The sequence below is a fragment of the Heterodontus francisci genome, chromosome 31 (assembly GCF_036365525.1).
Source record: "Heterodontus francisci isolate sHetFra1 chromosome 31, sHetFra1.hap1, whole genome shotgun sequence".
Taxonomy (NCBI): domain Eukaryota; kingdom Metazoa; phylum Chordata; class Chondrichthyes; order Heterodontiformes; family Heterodontidae; genus Heterodontus; species Heterodontus francisci.
In genome coordinates, this window is record NC_090401.1 from 43,646,860 (window position 1) to 43,666,395 (window position 19,536).

The 19,536-nt window shown below is 44.0% G+C and overlaps 1 protein-coding gene across 1 annotated transcript; it reads left to right on the top strand.

Moving 5' to 3' along the window:
• The first annotated feature begins 1,577 nt into the window (after positions 1-1,577).
• Positions 1,578-13,953, top strand: LOC137346985 (heat shock cognate 71 kDa protein-like). Its single transcript, XM_068010961.1, has 3 exons — positions 1,578-2,223; positions 8,362-9,474; positions 13,705-13,953. The coding sequence occupies exons 1-3, from the start codon at positions 1,654-1,656 to the stop codon at positions 13,951-13,953; spliced, it is 1,932 nt and encodes a 643-aa protein (XP_067867062.1). The 5' UTR covers positions 1,578-1,653.
• Positions 13,954-19,536: the final 5,583 nt, after the last annotated feature.

Genomic DNA, 19,536 nt, shown 5'->3' on the forward strand with positions numbered 1-19,536 from the left:
CCACATGCCTCCACTTGTGCGTTACACAGTCCAGTCCTCTGCATACCTCCATGTGCACCAGGCACCACCCACCAACAGACCTACCCCTTAAACTGACCAATCAAAGCAGTCCAGCCGGACAAAAACTGAGTATTATGATTAGATTATTTTTCAACAATGGTCCACAAAAGAGGGAGAAATGTCAGAATTGGTATATTTTAAAGATGATAGTATGGACAGATCTCTGGTTGGCAGCTGGGTATCAGTGAAGTGCCTTGGAAGCCCAAGTGTTTGGAATTTTCATAAAAGGTTTATAGGAAGGTTGTGTCCGCAGTGACCTAATCAGGGATGGGCAATGAATGCTGGTCTTACCAGCGACTCCCACATCCCGTGCATGAATAAATTTTAAATATTGCAGTGGATACTAAATTGGCAGTGGTGACGAATGATGAATATCAATGTACAGAACTTTGAAAGGATCTGGACAAATTCGATTGGTGGCAGAGAAATGGCAAATAGAGTTTAATACAGGAAAAGGTACCGTGATGAGATTTGTCAGAAGAAAGTTTGATGTGGTTCGTGTGTTAAATGGGAATGCACCGGAGATATCAGAGCAGGAGCGGAATCTTGAGATTTTAGTGAACAGGTCACCACAATGTTCCCAGGCTGTTACAGCAAACTGAAAGCTGGGATGTTTAGCAAGAGCTGTAATGTACAAATTCAGACATGTAATTTTAAAACCGACACAAGGTACCAGGCGTAGTACTGACAGACCCCGCCCTTCATTTCCCACTCATTACTGACCCTGCACTGCGCACAGTGACTGTGTGACTCACCCCGGCGACCTGTACTCAATAGCCTGCAGATAAGCTACGGTATTTACATTCTCAAGCACTGCTCAATCAAAGCTCCAAAATAACTCCGGCCGCTTTGGCGATATGAGACACAACCGACGGGGTTGCGAGAAGGAGCTGGTTCAAGGGTGAATCACGCTGCAGCAATCCTGGTATTAATAGAGAGTAACGATCCAGGGAAACAAGCAGCTTGAAATAGATCTTCACTGCTTACTGAGTCATAGTCATAGAGTTATACAGCACAGAAACAGGCCCTTCGGCCCATCGTGAGGCTCCCAAACACACAGTCGGTTCTCAACTTCCAGCAGGTGCGATGTGACATAAGTGGGTGGGTGAACATCGAGAATCACAGCGGAAGGAGAAACGAATAAAGAACAAATTAAATACATAAAAGAGACGGGAGCCAAGTGAGGGAAAGGAAACAGGATTAAGCAAAAAAATCAAATGGAAACGGAAAGAACAGAAAACACTGGGAAAATGGGGATGATCGAAGAATGGAAGTGGGAAAGTGTTGATTGCTTCCGATACCCTCCTCTGATTAGATATCGCTATCTTGCCCCTGTTGCTGGGATGTTTCGGACCCCTGATCTCTGTGTTAAGCTGTGTTCCTGGCAGACACTGACTGTATTTGGTTACCTCCAGTGATCCCGCTCTGCTGACTATTCGATCTATTTCTGGTAACTCCATCAGGGCCAAGTGCCAGCCACTTGGACCAATGTTGGTCACACTCGTCCAGAACTTTCTAACATTGGTAGAGCTTTCCACGATCCCCGGTGCCAATAGCGGAGTGTGTGCAGCATCCTCACCTCCTCCCGCGGCTATGAGCTCCAAAACCACCCCGGCCGTGGGCATCGACCTAGGCACCACCTACTCCTGTGTCGGGGTCTTCCAGCATGGCAAGGTGGAGATCATTGCCAATGACCAGGGCAACCGTACCACCCCCAGCTACGTGGCCTTCACCGACACCGAGAGGCTGATCGGGGACGCGGCCAAGAACCAGGTAGCCATGAACCCCCAGAACACCATCTACGACGCCAAGAGACTGATTGGCCGGAGATACGATGACCTGACCGTGCAGACTGACCTCAAACACTGGCCTTTCAAAGTGGTCAACGACTCCTCCAGACCCAAAGTTCAGGTTCAGCACAAGGGCGAAATCAAGACCTTCTATGCAGAAGAGATCTCCTCCATGGTCCTGTCCAAGATGAGGGAGATCGCAGAGGCTTACCTGGGAAGGACCATCTCCAGCGCCGTCATCACCGTCCCCGCTTACTTCAACGATTCCCAGCGACAAGCCACCAAGGACGCCGGGGCGATCACCGGACTCAACGTCCTGAGGATTATTAATGAGCCCACTGCCGCCGCCATCGCCTATGGGCTGGACAAGAAGGTGGGTTATCATCTCTGCAAATATCAGATAACCTTACATATATACCTTGAGGACTGGGTCAAAGAGTGTGATTACATAAATGTTACAGATGTAAATGGACACAACTGTAGATGTCTAGGAGTGTGTTATAAAGTTATAAAGCAAAAAGTGTTTTTGCTTTGCTTTTGCATGTGAGGGAGTCCAAAACAAGAGGCTGGAATATAAGATAGACACTGATAAATCCAGTGGGAAGTTCAGGAGAATCTTCTTTACACAGAGAGCAGAACTTGCTACCACAACGCACAGCGGAGGCAAATAGCTTAGATGCATTTTAAGGGAAGCCGTTAAGCAGTGAGGGAGAAAGAAATAACAGGATATGCTGATAGGGTTAGATGAAGAGGGGTGGAAGGAGGCTCCTGTGGAGTATGAACCAGTTAGACCAAATGGTCTGTTTCTGTGCTGTAAACTTTATCTTTACCATAACAACTTTTATTTATATAGCACCTTTAACACAGTAAAACGCCCCAAAATTCTTCACAGGAGCACTATAAAGCAAAACTTGACACCAAGCCACATAAGGAGATATTAGGGCAGATGACCAAAAGCTTAGCCAAACAGGTGGGTTTTAAGGAGTATCTTAAAAGAGCAAAGTGAGTTACAAAGGTGAGAGGTTTAAGGAGGGAATTCCAGAGTTTAGGGCCTTGGCAGCTGAAGGCACAGCCACCAGTGGTGGAACAATTAAAATTGAGATGCTCTTGAGGCCAGAATTAGGGGAGCACAGATATCTCAGAGAGTTGTGGGGCTGGAGGAGATTACAGAGATAGGGAAGGTTGTAGGGGCTGGAGGAGATTACAGAGATAGGGAGGGGTGAGACCCTGGAGGGATTTGAAAACAAGGATGAGAATTTTAAAATAGTGGTGATGCTTAATTGGGAGGCAACGTAGGTCAGCAAGCACAGGGGTAATGGTGAATGTGACTCGGTGCGAGTAAGGACATGGGCAGCAGTATTTTGGATAACCTCAAGTTTACAGAATATAGAATGTGGGAGGCTGCCCAGGAGTGCTTTGGTCTAGTCAAGACTAGAGGTATGGATGAGGGTTTCAGCAGCAGATGAGCTGAAGCAGGGATGCAGTTGGACAATGTTACAGCAGTGGAAATAAGTGGTCTTGGTGATGCTGTGGATATGTGGTCAGTAGATTATCTCAGGGTCAAATATGACACCAAGTTTATGAACAATCTGGTTCAGCCTCAGATATTTGCCATGAAGAGGGAATGAGTCAGTCGCTAGGGTACTGAGTTTGTAGAAAAGTTAGCAAAGTTAAAGCCCATGGAATAAAAGGGACAGTGACAACATGGATACGAAGTTGGCTGAGTGACTGGAAACAGAATGTTGTCTTTCAGACTGGAGCAAGGTATATAGTGACATGCCCCAGGGATCAGTATTAGGACCACTGCTTTTCTTAATCTATATTAATGACCTAGACTTGGGTGTGTGACACAAAACATGGAAGTATTGTGAACTGTGAGCAGGATAGTGATAGACTTCAAGAGGTCATAGCCAGGCTGGTGAAATGGGCAGACACCTGGCAGATTAAATTTAATGCAGAGAAGTGTGAAGTGATACATTTTGGGAGGAAGAACGAGGCAAGGCAATGTAAAATAAAAGGTACAATTCTAAAGGGGGTGGAAGAGCAGAGGGACCTGGGGGTATATCTGATCAAATCATTGAAGTTGGCAGGGCAGTTTGAGAAAGTGGTTAATAAGGCATACAGGATCCTGGGCTTTATTAATAGGGGCATAGAGTACAAGAGCAAGAAGGTTTTGGTATACCTTTCTAAAATATTTGTTCAGCCTAAACTCGAGTATCATGATCACTTCTGGGCACCACACTTTAGGAAAGACGTGAGGCCATTGGAGAGAGTACAGAAAACATTCACGAGAATGATTCCAGGGATGAGGAACTTCAGTTATGAAGATAAATTGGAGAAGTTAGGACTGTTTTCCTTGGAGAAGAGAAAGCTGAGAGTTGATTTGATAGAGGTATTCAAAATCATGAGGGGTCTGGACAGGGGAGACAGAGAGAAACTGTTCCCACTTGTGAAAGGATTGTGAATGAGAGGGCACAGATTTAAAGTATTTGGTAAGGGAAGCAAAAGTGACATGAGGAAAAACTTTTTCATGTACAGATTGGTTAAGGTCCAGAATGCACTGGCTAAGAGTGTGGTTGAGTTCAATTGAAGTATTCAAAAGGGAGTTAGACTGTTTTGTGAAAAGGAAGAATGTGCAGGGTTACGGGGAGAATGGGGGGGGGGGGGGGGGGGAATGGAACTGAGTGAATTGCTCTTTCGGAGAGCCAGGGTGGACACGACTGGCCAAATCGCCTCCATCCATGCTATAACCATTCAATGATTCTATGATTGTATGAGTGTGACTCCAACAACACTCAAGAAGCTAGACACCATCCAGGCCAAAGCAGCCTACAAAGGGTCCTTCAACAGCACCTTCCAAACTTGTGACCTCTACCACCTAGAAGGACAAGGGCAGCAGATGCATGGGAACACCACTACCTGCAAGTTGACCTCCAAGCCACACAGCACCCTGGGCCAAAATCCTGGAACGCCCTACCTAACAGCTCTGTGGGTGTACCTTCACCACACGGACTGCAGTAGTTCAAGGCAGCGGCTCACCACCACTTTCTCAAGGGCATTTAGAGATGGGCAATAAATGTGGCCTTGCCAATGACGCTGACATCCCATGAACTAATAAAGGAAAAAAAAGATGTAATTTGTGACTTTGATAAGAGCCATGTCGGTATTGAGGCAGGAGTGGAAACCTGATTGGAGGAATTTGAACATTAAGTTCCAGGAAAGATGGGCATGGATTTGGCAGGCAACATGTTCAAGGACTTTGGAGAGGAAAGGGAGGTTGGAGATGGGGCGGTAGTTTGCAAGGATGGTGAGGTCAGATTTTGGGGTTTTTTGAGAAGAAGGGTGATGATGCCAGACCTAAAGGAAAGAGGAACAGGACTTGAAGAGACAGAACCATTAACAATATCAACTAACATGGGAACCATGAGGGCAAGTTGGGTTGTCAGCAGTTTAGTGGCAACAGGGTCGAGCAGCAGGAGATGGGTGTCATGGACTAGATGAGCTTAGAGAGGGCAAAAGGGGAGATAGTAGAGAATGATGTAAGTCCAGGGCTAAAGCAGGGGGCAACTTTGGAGGAGGTTTGGCCTGGTGGGCTAGGGGAAATGACAGAAGCAGCTGATCAGGTGGTCTCTGACAAAGAAGTCCATGAGTTCCTCAAATGTGTTGTTGGAGACAAGGTTGGAGGAGATGGGGGATGGGTTTAAGAAGACTGTTTGCAGTGAGGAAAAGAAGCTGGGGGTTATTTTGTATTCCAGAATGATCCTGGAATAGTGAGCAGTTTTGGCAGATGAAAGCAGGATCTGATAGTGCTTTATGTGGTCCAGCCAGATTGGTGTTGAATGGGTAAACCATTTGTCCAGCATATCTGTTCAGGTCCGTGTCTCTTGGACTTGAGGGAGTAGAGATGAGGACTGCAATGGGGGCAATGGTCAGGGTGAGAGAGAGTAATCGTTTAAGTGGGAACTATGGCATCAAATGTGGAGGCAAGGGTGCAGTTGAGCAAATTATTAGCTACAGAAATGACATGGTGAATGGAGGGCCAAAGCTCAAAGGATTTTGAAAGTGCGGTTGTAAGTGAATTGGGGAATAGCTTTTTTCAGGGATGGACACACAAGAAAGTAGGGTTGGAACTGGGAAGGGGGGTGTGAGTGGGAGCAATACAAGGAAGTGATCAGAGATGGCTTTATTTGTGATTGATACAATGGGAGTAACAAAGCCCCATAAGATAGGTAGCCATGAATGTGGGTTGCAGTTTACATGGAAGGAGAGATTAAGGAAAAATAAGAGGACAGTGAATTCATAGGAGGTAGAGCATGATGAGTTGAGATGGAGGTTGAAATCACTGAGGATCAGAACTCGCTTGGTACAGAGGCTAAACTAGGAAAGATGGCTCACTGAGAATATTTTCATGGTACTCAGGTGTCAGTAGAAAACAAGGATTTTAAATGAGAGGTGAGAGGGGTGGAATAAGGTGAGATGTTCGAAGGAGGAGAAACTGTCAGAGGGGTAAGATGACAGGTCAGGTCAAGGTGATAGGAACTACATCACCACTGTGACGGTCTTGACAGGGCAAATGGTGGAAAGTATAGCCAGGTGAGGAGACATCATTTCGAGGGAAGGTGTCAGCATCCCTTAGCCAGATTTCCATCAAGGCCATGATGTTGATGGAAGCATCCATAATAAGCTCATAGATGGTTAGGGCCTTTTTCACAAGTGAACAGACATCCTAGAGGGGATGCAGAGAGGGAAGTGACAGCTGATCTGCTGGCAGAGTCCACAGGGTCAGCAATGGGAGGGGTGAGTTGGACAGGGGGGAGATTGGCAAGATTAGTCCCCAGTCGGCGTGCTGGGTGGACAGGTCACAGAGAGTAGGATGGTGCAGTTGGGTTTACAGCTTATAATGAGGCAGTGCCAAGTACCTTCATGGGTCTTTTGAAGGATGCCTAGAGACGCACAGAGGGAAGCGTAGGCTTATATAAGAGGGAGTCAAGCCTGGGACAGTGGCAGGAGAGTAGGAAGATTGAGGAGTACTGAAAGATTGGGTTTGGGATTTGGAGGGCAGAATACTTTAGAGGGGAGAAATGAAAGGAGAAATGATGACAGGAGAGAGGGGTCTAGGAGGGGTAAAGGGAAAAGAAATGAAGGAAGTGGAAATAGAAGTGATGAGCTGAAGTCCAGAGTGGCAAGCAAAACGCACATGCAAATGGACACAAGGAAAACTTAAGTTACTTAGCAATTTTTAGGATACATAAAAACCTGGTAGTAAACAGGGAATAATTAGGAGACAATAGAACGGAGTCCAGAGTTAAAGTCAGGGGTCCCGTGGTGGGATAAGGTTGATGTAGGTAAGGTGGAGTTGGCATGGGGCATTGATGAGCCTGTTATCCAAGTTAGGAGACAGGTGTGGTAGGCCAGTGAAGTCCAGAAACTATTTGAGGGTACAGTATCAGAGGACACACTGATGGAGTTATTTCTATGGGAATTAAGATCCAGGAGGTGTACAGAATTCGCTGCAGGGCAGAAAAATGTAAAGACTAGGCTACAATATACAATGACAGTTGATTTAATTAAACTACAAAAGTAGACTACAATATAACCTAAGATTAGGATGCATTACACTATGAGAGTAGGCAAATTATATTTACCTTGAGATTATGCCAGAAGTGATATTAAGATTTATTTATTGGTCGACAGAATAGAATATTAAACTTGATATAAAATAAAACACAAAATGTGGGACAGCAGATTATAAGAGAAAAGACCTCAGCTACTTATGTAGAGAATACAATAATCTATTATATATAGAACTTTTTCAAATAGCAAGTGGTAATGATCTGGAACTCACTGCCCACAATCAATGATTTCAAAAGTAAATTGGATGGGCACTTGAAGAAAATAAACTTGCAGGGCTATGGGGATTGAGTAGGGGAATGGAACTGACTGGATTGCTCTGCAGAGAGTCGGCATGGACTCTATGGGTCAAATGGCCTCTTTCTGTGCCATAAATGACTCTATGACTCTAATTACAGTTACTTATAGTCAACAATTACACTATACTAAATGCAGTGATTATTTCTTATGTATTATGCAGCACTGCTCCCACTACTGTGATTAAGATAACTGCAAAACAATCCCAACATCCACCATGTACCCCACAAAACTGCTCACTGCATTAAATTGACTCAGCTCCCCAAGGGACATGGTAAAAAAAAAAGTCAAAAATGGAGCCCAGTCCAGGAACTGTCCTCCATAACACAGCATCTCAAACTAATTTTCTTTACAACAGTTATGTTAGGGCTCCATAATTCTATAATATTGTCCCTTTAAAACTTTCAATTGTTTAACAGTTGTCACATTGGTTGTGTTCCTTTATCTAGGTTCTGATTTGTAGTCTTTGATGTTTATCTTGGTTGGTTTGTTTCTGATCAATCCTGCACCCCATCCCCTCCCCCCCACCACCCCCAACTCTGGTGGGGATTGTACCCTTTATTTGTTTTGATTGTTTCTTTAGGTGGGAGCTGAGTGTATTGTCCTCATCTTCGACTTGGGTGGTGGCACCTTCGATGTGTCCATCCTCACCATTGAGGATGGCATTTTTGAGGTCAAATCCACAGCTGGAGATACACACCTGGGTGGTGAGGATTTCGATAACCGCATGGTGAACCACTTCATTGAAGAGTTCAAGCGCAAATACAAGAAGGACATTAGCGGGAACAAACGAGCTGTCCGTCGCCTCCACACTGCCTGTGAACGGGCAAAGAGAACCCTGTCCTCCAGTTCCCAAGCCAGCCTGGAGATTGACTCCCTGTACGAGGGTGTGGACTTCTACACCTCCATCACCCGGGCACGGTTTGAGGAGTTGAACTCTGATCTCTTTCGAGGAACCCTGGAGCCTGTGGAAAAAGCTCTGCGAGATGCCAAAATGGACAAAAGCCAAATCCATGAAATTGTGCTCGTGGGGGGATCTACCAGAATCCCAAAGATCCAAAAGCTTCTGCAGGACCTATTTAATGGGAAGGAGCTGAATAAGAGCATCAATCCTGATGAGGCAGTGGCTTATGGGGCAGCTGTACAAGCAGCCATTCTGAGTGGTGACAGCTCAGAAACAGTGCAGGACCTGCTCCTTCTGGATGTGACACCCCTATCACTGGGCATCGAGACAGCTGGGGGAGTGATGTCAACCCTGATCAAGAGGAACACAACTATCCCCACCAAGCAGACCCAAACATTCACCACCTACTCAGACAACCAGCCTGGGGTCCTGGTCCAGGTATTTGAGGGTGAGCGAGCCATGACCAAAGACAACAACCTGCTGGGCAGGTTTGAATTGATAGGAATCCCTCCAGCACCTCGGGGTGTCCCCCAGATAGAGGTCACCTTTGACATTGATGCCAATGGAATACTGAATGTTTCTGCTGTGGATAAAAGTACTGGTAAGGAGAATAAAATCACCATCACGAATGACAAGGGGCGTTTGAGTAAGGAGGACATCGACCGCATGGTGAATGAGGCAGAAAGTTACAAAGCGGATGATGAAGCACAACGACAACGGGTAGCTGCTAAGAACACCCTCGAATCGTATGTGTACAGTATGAAATCCACAGTGGAAGATGACAACATAAAGGTAGGAATGAACACTGTGATATCAAATAGCGTGTTTCTAAGGAAATAAGCAGATTGACTATTAAAGAACTGGAGTGTGTCAGTAATGTAGACACCACAATACAAGAGTAGTTACAATGTGCTGTGCAAGTTATGCATTTTTAGCTGACTGTAGATCACTGGTATTTACTTAAATTCTCATGGGTTGTGGATTCTTGGAAAGAAAAATAATACATTTATTGCAGGTGAATCTGGCCACTTGAGCAAGCGGTGATGTAAAGCATTCAGCTCTGCACAGCCTACGACATCATGGGAAAGTGTTATATAAATCACAGTAGGCAGTCAAAGTGCAGAAACCCAAGCCAAGGTAAATGAGGATTAATGACCTGAAGCAGCACATAGTACTTTCATCCCCTGACAAATCTGAGATGCTTAAATTAAAGTATTTCCCCAAGGGACTTGCGATGTTACTCATTAAATGTATAAAGTGCTTAATGAGATCATTTCAACCATACTGTTTTGAAGCAAATATACAATCAAAGAATGTAAGTGTTGACTCTTCAGTAAAATTAAAATAATGTTTTATAAAAATTTAACTGACATAAGAGTGCTGGCCACCATCAGGTTTTAGGATGGAGCTGAGTCAGGCCTCTACTTGTTATGCTTGGCCCCCACCTGCCAAGAATGGGGCACATTAATTTTGTCATGAACATTGATTTTAAACTGTTACTGGAGTGAAGAAAAAAAAGTTGCCAGATCTTGCCTGGAAAGACATTTGCATATTAACAGATAGTGTTTGGAAGAACAAAGCAGCCATTCCCTGACACATTCAACCCACAATGGACCCTTGGCTGGAAAGACATTTGCATATTAACACACAGTGCTTGGAAAGTTCAAAAGACCATTCCCTGACACATTCAACCCACAGTGGACTTTGATCACCAGACATTGAAGGTGGGGGAGCTCGCATTCCAGGTTGACTGCTAAGATGGCTGAATACACAAATGGACATGGTCAAACCAGCTAGTCACATGACTAACCTGCTGGGCAACCTGAGTTTTTTTGAGTTTGTACAAACAGTTTGGGAAGAAAGCAAAATGCTCCTGAACTGAGAAGATCTCTCCTGTCTGCTCCCACCTCTTTCTCACAAGCCTCTGAATCCACTGAAGACACATGAACCCCAAGAAAGAAATGTCTCCTACAGTGAACAAGATTTAAGAAGAATACTGGGCCCAACGAAAAGCAAGATCTACCTACAATCAAGGACTCTACAGTGAGCTCGAAGAACTGTAACAAAAACTCTTCAGATATTGCCTCAAACTTTTCCACTTTATTTTTCTTCTGCTCTTTTCTGTCTCTATTTGCATGTGTGTATTGCGTATGCATGCCAGGGTGGGTGCGTCCTGTACTCATAGGCGTTAACCAAATTAGAGTTTAAGTTTAATAAATTTCAACTTTTCTTCTTTAAACCTAAGAAAGTCATTTTGTGCTAGTTTCTTTACTTTATAATTGGAAAGTAGTGATCAAGGATTCACCAACCCGAAGCTAAAAACACTGTGTGTTTAAAAATAGAACCCTGTTACGTTAAGACCAGGTGAAGACTGAAAGGGAACCCTCGACCTCTTTCTCACCTGGTTGTAACAGTCTCCTTTCCTTGGCAATTTTTTGCTCTCTTTCCTCTCCAGTAGACACAGAATCCTTGCTCAAATATGGTCCCGTGGGAACTGGTTGGCTTCTGCTGACTTGCCAAAGTGGTGAGTATTCCCATGTAATGGTCAGTGTCAGCAGGGTTACAAACCATGGGGTGATCACACACAATATACACACAATACACGAAGACACACACACACAATCACACATGTATGTACACACACAACATACATACATGCCCACACGCTCACATACACAACCACATGTACACCCATTTTCACTCACAAAAACAATCACATGCATACACACACACACGCACCATTTGGACCCACATAGGCAGGCAGATAACAGGAACCATGCACACATATGCTAAATGGGTAGACAGAGATGGGGCTGCATCTTATTTGTGTGCTGCACATTGCGGTGGCGCGCTTTGAAGTCGGCGGTCTGCCCGCACTGATCGGCCGTCGCAGCGCCTCCGCAATATAACATGCGGGGGCTCATTTAAATGGAGGGGGCGGAGCGGCCGCCCCCGATGATGTAGAGGGTGTGGCCACCGCGCCCTGGCACTGGCGTCCGGCGACACTGAGCAGGCGCCGGCATCATCTTTAAAGGGCTTCAAGCCCTTCAGGAAAGGTTTAAATATTTAAAGGTGCTGGTTCAATGGAGGTTTAAATAAAGGCTTGTTCATACCTTGAATCCCTTCTCCCATACCGCCCCCCCAATGCATAAAAAGTTAGTTTTTTGGCCTACTCCCCCCAAAAAATTAGTTATCAGTAACGACCTTTCCTCCCTGAACTTTATTCCCTTTGAACCTAAGACCCTTCCCACCATCCCCACACCCAATGAAAAAGTTTTTTCCCACTTCCTCCCACCGCCCTGATAATTTGACACCTCTTGGCTCTCCACCAGTGTCTCACTTCAGAACTCTGTATGGAGTTCCTAAGGCGCTTGAGTTGTGGCCGGTGGCCGTAAAATCGGCCTGGGACGGCAAGTAAGTTCATTTGCATCAAAAACAAGAAATGCTGGAATCACTCAGCAGGTCTGGCAGCATCTGTGGAAAGAGAAGCAGAGTTAACGTTTCGGGTCAGTGACCCGCAACGTTAACTCTGCTTCTCTTTCCACAGATGCTGCCAGACCTGCTGAGTGATTCCAGCATTTCTTGTTTTTGTTTCAGATTTCCAGCATCCGCAGTATTTTGCTTTTATTTTAAAGTTCATTTGCATGCTTATTACCCTCATTTACATATTTTAATTAAAGCTTCGCTGCCAAATGCCGGGGGGAGTGGGGGCCGCACCGAGGCCTCACCACCACTGCTAATATCTGGCGGGGCCTTATTGGCAGTGTGGGTCGTGGTAGGCTGCTCCTGCTAGCATTTCACGGGCCTCCCCACCACTACCCATGGCATTGAGGGGCTGGCAAAATCCAGCCCATGGAGTCAGAGAATAAATTTCACTTAAATTTACAGTAGTTGCAATGATAAACTCCAGCCCATTATTTGACTTGATACCAATTCCCTGAACAGTGCTGCAGAAATTGCTGATGATCAGGTTTGGAACTCCAGCCAGTTACCTCTAATGGCCTATTGTAATGTGCTAAAACTGCCCTGACCGATATACTCTAACTCAGCAAAGACTTGGAATCAAATCTGGAACCTTTCTGGTCTTTATGGGTCAAGTACTCACTGGATAACGTCTCTGTGCAACCCGGGGAATGGAAAATATATTTAATTTCCTACATTCCGAATTTGGTGAAATCAGGACTTCTTGCACTGTCCTATTCCAAATCATTCTTTCCCAGGACATCAAAACTCTGGAACTCCTCCCCTCCCTCAGTCTTCCCTTTTACAATCTGTAGGCTTTTATGAAGTAATCCTTATTTCATGATTTATTTTATTTTCCTTTGTAATTTTTCAAACTGTGATGGTATCCTTACTTTGATCCTTTATTTTCCTTCTTTTGTAATGAAAAGAATCTTTATGCTCGCGTCAATCACAGTTTCAGTGACAAGATTGATTCATGTAATGAACAATGAAGAGGATAGTAGCAGACTCCAGGACAGACTGACTGGTGAAATGGACAGACACATGGCAGATGAAACTTAACGCAGAGAAGTGTGAAGTAATTCATTTTGGCGGGAAGGCTGAGGAGAGGCTATATAAACTAAATTATACAATTTTAAAGGGAGTGTAGGAACAAGTGTACACAAGAGTGTACACAAGTCTTTGAAGATGGCAGGACAAGTTCAAAAGGCATATGTGTTCCTTATTTTATAAAAAGAGGCATAAAGAAACATACAGAAACTGGGTTGTTCTCCTTAGAGAAGAGGTTAAGACAAGATTTGATAGATGTGTTCAAAATCATGAAGGGTTTTGATAAAGTAAATGAAAAACCGTTTCCAGAAGGATTGATAAACAGATGAGACAGGTTTAAGGCAAAAGAACTAGAGGCGACATGAGGAAAATCAGTACCACCATCATTCAATAAAAGCTAACACTTGTCCTTCTAGCAGTGAGACTCAAACTTCAGTGACTTGGAATTAAGTCCACTATATTAGCTATTTAATGGAATTGAGCTTTATATCTTCCACTTTATCTTTTCAGGGTAAACTGAGTGAAGATGACAAACAGAAAGTCTTGAACAAGGTAAAGGAAACTCTGGATTGGCTAGATCGGAACCAAATGGCTGAAAAGGATGAGTTTGAGTTTCGTGAAAAAGAGTTGGAGAAGGTGTGTAATCCTGTCATCACCCAGCTGTACCAGAGTGGTGCTACCCCTGGTCCAGGGGGATTTCCTCAAGGAGCAACAGGTGCCCCAGGATCTGCAGGACCAACCATAGAGGAAGTGGACTAAAGCTTAGCAAAAAAAAAAGAAACAAAAAATGATTCTCCACCTGAGATGATTCAACTAAAAGTAGCATTTTGCTTTCTTCAAACTCATAATTAATCTGTTCAATTCAGATTTATTCTTTAACTATAAAGTTACCCATAAAGTAAACAGTGTCCAGTGGTGTTGCACCAAGATAGACCGTGATAGGTTAAAGTTAGACACAGAGTATCAGACTCTATGTTCAAAAATATTTCTTCTAAAATATGTATTTTGCTATAAATAATTATATTGTTCATAACAACACCAAGCTGGAAATTAATTGCCTGTTTGTGTATCATTGTGTATTTTAGCAATAGGTGGTACACAGAGGTTGCATAAATGGTAAATTACACTTGTATGAGGCAGAAAATTTTAATTTTAAAGTGCATGGAGCATAATTACATGCCTGCCATTTGATTGCAAAGGGAATAGACACTCGTCAAAGGGTTACATCGGGAATAACAGACATCTAGTAATGGGGAATAATAGGCACCTGACAATTGGGTTACATAGAGGATCCAAACCTGCCCTGCATACTAAATAAGACCCCCCATGGCAAAATTAGTCAGATGCTGTCAGGTCACATTAGGCAGGTGGAAATCTCGCACTGCCATTTCGCTGGTGGCTACAGGAAAATCTAGCCCTAACTCTGTGATCAACTAGATTGTTATCGTATGGTTTCCCAGGCCACAGATACCTTCAGATCTCCTGTCCAAGTGGACACACCTCATATATGACCAGAGACAATGAGTGTTAGTTATGCATTTAAAAGCTGGGGGCCATTGCAGCCTGATCCTGGCCATTCTCAAAGTCCACACATGCACACTTTGAAACAGGAGGTACTGGACAGTCACCAGGAGAACCACCCCAGGCTGATACTTCTACTCTTTAGACCAACTCTGCAGAGGCACAGTGTGTTCTCCGACTGACATCAGTTCACTCAGCACAGCTCAAGAACTGAACCCGAAATCTCTCTCAGAAGATGTTTTTTTATTTATGATCAGATGTTAGAAAAAAAATCTTGGAGTTATATAGCAGATTCCACAACCGCAGGACCTCCCAAAGTGCTTTAGTTTTTTGAAGTGTAGTTACAGCACCAATTTGCACAGCAAGTTGCCACAAACAGCAATGTGATAATGGCCAGATAATTTGTTTTTAGGTGTTGGTTGAGGGATAAATATTGGCCAGGACACCAGGGAGAACGCCCCTGCTCTTTGAAATAATGCCAAGGATGTGGTCTTTTATGTCCACCTGAGTGGGCAGGTACAGCCTTGTATTAATGTCTCATCCTAAAGACACCACCTCTGACAGTGCAGCACGCCCTCAGTAGTAGTACTACACTGAAGTGTCAGCCCAGATTATGTGCACAGTCTCTGGAGTGGTATTTGATCTCAGAACCTTCTGATTCAGAAGTGTGAGCCATCTACTCCTCAAAATCAGTAAGATTCTTGAAATATTGAGGTAAAGTGTTCATAAATTTGTTAAGCATACAGCACATGTAATAGTTTTTAAACATACACTTAGAAGATAGTATTTACAACCACACCTGATAGTAGGAATTCAAACATGTTACAGTGCTGAGCTCAGTATTCAGGTTGATAAAACCCTTACAAATCCAAATGCTCATTAGAGTGTGCCACATTTTACATCTTTCTGAGCGACAGGTTCCTTATCAAAATGTCCATACATTGCAAGCTACACAGACCTGATCACATCTTCATGTGTATAGCTTTAAATCTTTAAACAGCGTGATTGTGAAATTCATTTGTGTTAGTGGCACTACAAAGGCGTACCTTTCTTCCTTGGGTCAGGCAGTGCTATGGGCCAATACCTGCGCAGTCCACATGGTGTTCATCATTGATATGGGCGCACGCAGCTGCATTCCCTGCATGTGCACGAACACGTGGAAACGTGGTGCTATTTGGTCATCACACAACTGGCTGATGTGATGCCAGGATCCCAAAATTGAATAACACAGGTCCTGGCAACACCTGCATTGTCCATTCTTTAAAAACGTGTGAAACAGCAAGATGGATTCTGCAGTAGCATTCTTTAAAAGAGCAGACACCCTGATTGCAGGTAAGTAAAATTTATGGAACCTTTCTATTGAAAAGTAATCTGAAGTGTTTTTGGAGGTGTTTTGGTGCATCTATAAATACTGGCATGACAAAATCACAAATGTGGCAGTCCTCTCAAACGCAGAGCTCCTAAGTGTGTTGGTACTAATCAAACAGAGGCGGCTTCAGTGGATCGGACACGTCCCCAGGATGCAAGACAGCTGCATACTCAAAGAACTTCTGTATAGTGAGGAAGCTGGGGCCAGACGACCAGTGGGGCGTCCAAAGCTTTGCTTCAAGGATGCCTCCAAGCGTGACATGAAAGCCTAAATGTCAACTATCGCACCTGGGAGTCACTAGCTAGAAAAACAGGGAAATGACAACACATCCTGTGCACTGGTGTGCACGACCACAACGACCAGTTGCTACAGCAGCTTGGCAGCAGGTGCCAATATCAAAAACAACAACTCACAGCTTCACTTGGCAGCTTCATGTGCAGCACTTGTGGCAGAACCAGCCTCTCAAGGATTGGCCTTCACAGCCATCAGCAAAGGTGCACTAAGCAAAGACACCCCACCTAAATGGATATTTTGCTGTCTGTCCATCATCTTTCGTAGATGGAAGAATGCCAACCAACCAAACCAGAGTAATAGAGGCATTACAGCACAGAAGGAGGCCTTTTGGCTTATTGAGTCTATGCCGGCTCTCTGTAGAGCAATCCAGTCAGTCCCATTCCCTGCTCTATCCCCGTGGCCCTGCGGGTTTACTTCCCTCAAGTTCCCATCCAATTTCCTTTTGAAATCGTTCATCATATCTGCTTTAAATCTGTGTCCCATAGTCATAGAATCATAGAAAATTTAAGGCAAAGAAAGGGGCCACTTGGCCCATTATGTCTGTGCCAGCTGAAAAATGATCCACCTATTCTAATCCCACCTTGCAGCATTTGGTCTGTAGCCTTGCAGATTACGGCACTTGATGTGCATATACGGACTCCTTTTGAATGAGTTGAGGGTTTCTGCTTCAGGTAGTGAGTTCCAGACCCCCACCACCCTCTGGGTGAAAAAGTTTTTCCTCATCTCCCCTCTAATTTTTCTACCAATCACTTTAAGTCGATGCCCCCTAGTCACTTACCTCTCTGCTAAGGTGAATAGACCCTTCACCTCTACTCTATCCAGGTCCCTCAAAATTTTGTACATTTCAATCAGATCTCTCCTCAGCCTTCTCTGTTCCAAGGAGAACAATCCCAGCCTATTCAATCTTTCCTCATAGCTGCATTTTTCCAGTCCTGGCAACATCCTCGTAAATCTCCTCGGTACCCTCTCTTGTGCAATTGCATCCTTTCTGTAATGAGGTGACCAGAACTGCACACAGTACTCAAATTTTAGCCTAACCAATGATTTATACAGTTCCAGCATAACCTCCCTGCTCTTATAATCTATACATTGGCTAATAAAGGAAAGGATTCCATGTGCCTTCTTAACCACCTTATCGACTTGTCCTGCTACCTTCAGGGATCTGAACATTCACTCCAAGGCAAAATATTCAATGTTCTGGAAAAATAGGCAAAAAAAGAGAAGGAAGGCATCAGTGCGGTGGTGAGTAGTGATATAGGTGCAATAGATCGTGATGTGGAATCAATATAGGTGGAAATAAGGAATAGCAAGGGGAAGAAGTCACGGGTGGGAGTCATTTATAGGCCCCCGAAGAGTTGCCTCACTGGATGACAAAGTATAAATCAGGAAATAATGGAGGCCTGTAAGAAGGGCGCTACAATTGTCATGGGTGATTTTAATCTGCACATTGACTGGACAAATCAGATTGGCAGAGGTAACATGGAAGACGAATTTGTAGAGTGCATCAGGGATTCTTACTTGGAGCAAAATGTTGCAGAACCTACCCAGGAACAGGCTATTTTAGATCTAGTAATGTGTAATGAAGTAGAATTAATAAGAGATATCATAGTTAAGGATCCTCTAGGGGGGTAGCGATCACAACATGGTAGAATTTAAAATTCAGTTTGAGGGCGAGCAACTCAGGTAAACCAGTGTCCTCAACTTATACAAGGGCAATTACAGAGGTATGAAGAAAGAGTTGTCTAAAACGGAAGGTCAATGCATGAGCAGTGGCAGACATTTAAGCAGATATTTCATAAAGCTCGGCAAAAATTTATCCTAGTCAAAAAGAAGGACTCGATGAGAAGGATGAACAACCCGTGGTTAACAAAGGTGGTCAAGGTATCTAATCAAAAACTAAGGCATACAAAGCAGCGAAAGCTAGTGGTAGGCCAGAATCTTTTATGGGAATATTTTAGGAACCAGCAGTGGATGACTAAAAAGATAATAAAGAGGGAGAAAATAGATTATGAAAGTAAATTGACAAGAAATATAAAAACAAACACGCAAGCGCTTCTACGGGTATATAAAAAGAGAGTAGCTAAAGTGAGCATGGGACCCTTGGAGGATGTGACTGGAGAATTGATAATGGGGAACAGGGAAATGGCAGATAATTTAAACCAATATTTTGCATCTGTCTTCACAGTGGAGGACACTATAAACATCCCACAGATATCAGATAAGCAAGGAGCTAATGGGAGTAAAGATCTTGTAACAGTCTCTATCAGGAGGGACAAAGTATTTGACAAACTAATGGGACTAAAGGCAGACAAGTCGCCAGGACCTGATAGCCTGCATCCAAGGGTTTTGAAGGAAGTGGCTGCAGAGATAGTGGAGGCATTGATCGAAATATTCCAGAACTCACTGGATTCCAGGAAGCTCCCAGCGGATTGGAAAACTGCTAATCTGACGCCCCTGTTGAAGAAGGGAGAGAGACAGAAAGCAGGAAACTACAGGCCAGTCAGCCTAACATCGGTCATTGGGAAAATGCTAGAGTCCATTTTTAAGGAAGAAATAGCAGGACATTTAGAAAAGCTTAATGCAATCAAACAGTCAACATGTTTTTGTGAAAGGGAAATCATGTTTGACAGATTTGTTAGAGTTCTTTGAGAATATAACAAGCAGAGTTGATAAAGGGGAACCGTTAGATGTAGTGTATTTGGATTTCCAGAAGGCATTCGATAAGATGCCACATAAAAGATTATTGCACAAGATTATTGCTCACGGTATTGGGGGTAATCTATTAGCATGGATTGAGGATTGGTTAACACACAGAAGACAGAAAGTCGGGATTAATGGATTTTTTTCAGGTTGGAAAGACGTTAACTAGTGGAGTGCCACAAGGATCAGTCCCAGGGACTCAATTATTTACTGTCTATATTAATGACTTGGAGGAGGGAGGCAGAGTGCAATATATCCAAATTTGCTGACGATAAAAAAATAGGTGGGAGGGCATGTTGTGATGAGGGCATAAGGAATCTGCAAGGGGACATAGACAGGTTGAGTGAGTGGGCAAAAAATTGGCCGATGGGATTTAATGTAGGAAAATGTGAGGTCATGCACTTTGGTAGGAAGAATCAAAAGGCAGACTATTACTTAAATGGAGACTAACTCCAAAA

What these genes read in the sequence shown, in the direction of transcription:
- LOC137346985 (XM_068010961.1), top strand. Translation starts at nt 1,654, where the DNA reads ATGAGCTCCAAAACCACCCCGGCCGTGGGCATCGACCTAGGCACCACC. An exon ending in CCTATGGGCTGGACAAGAAG is followed by an intron (nt 2,224 to 8,361) that starts GTGGGTTATCAT and finishes TTGTTTCTTTAG; the next exon opens with GTGGGAGCTGAGTGTATTGT. An exon ending in TGGAAGATGACAACATAAAG is followed by an intron (nt 9,475 to 13,704) that starts GTAGGAATGAAC and finishes TTATCTTTTCAG; the next exon opens with GGTAAACTGAGTGAAGATGA.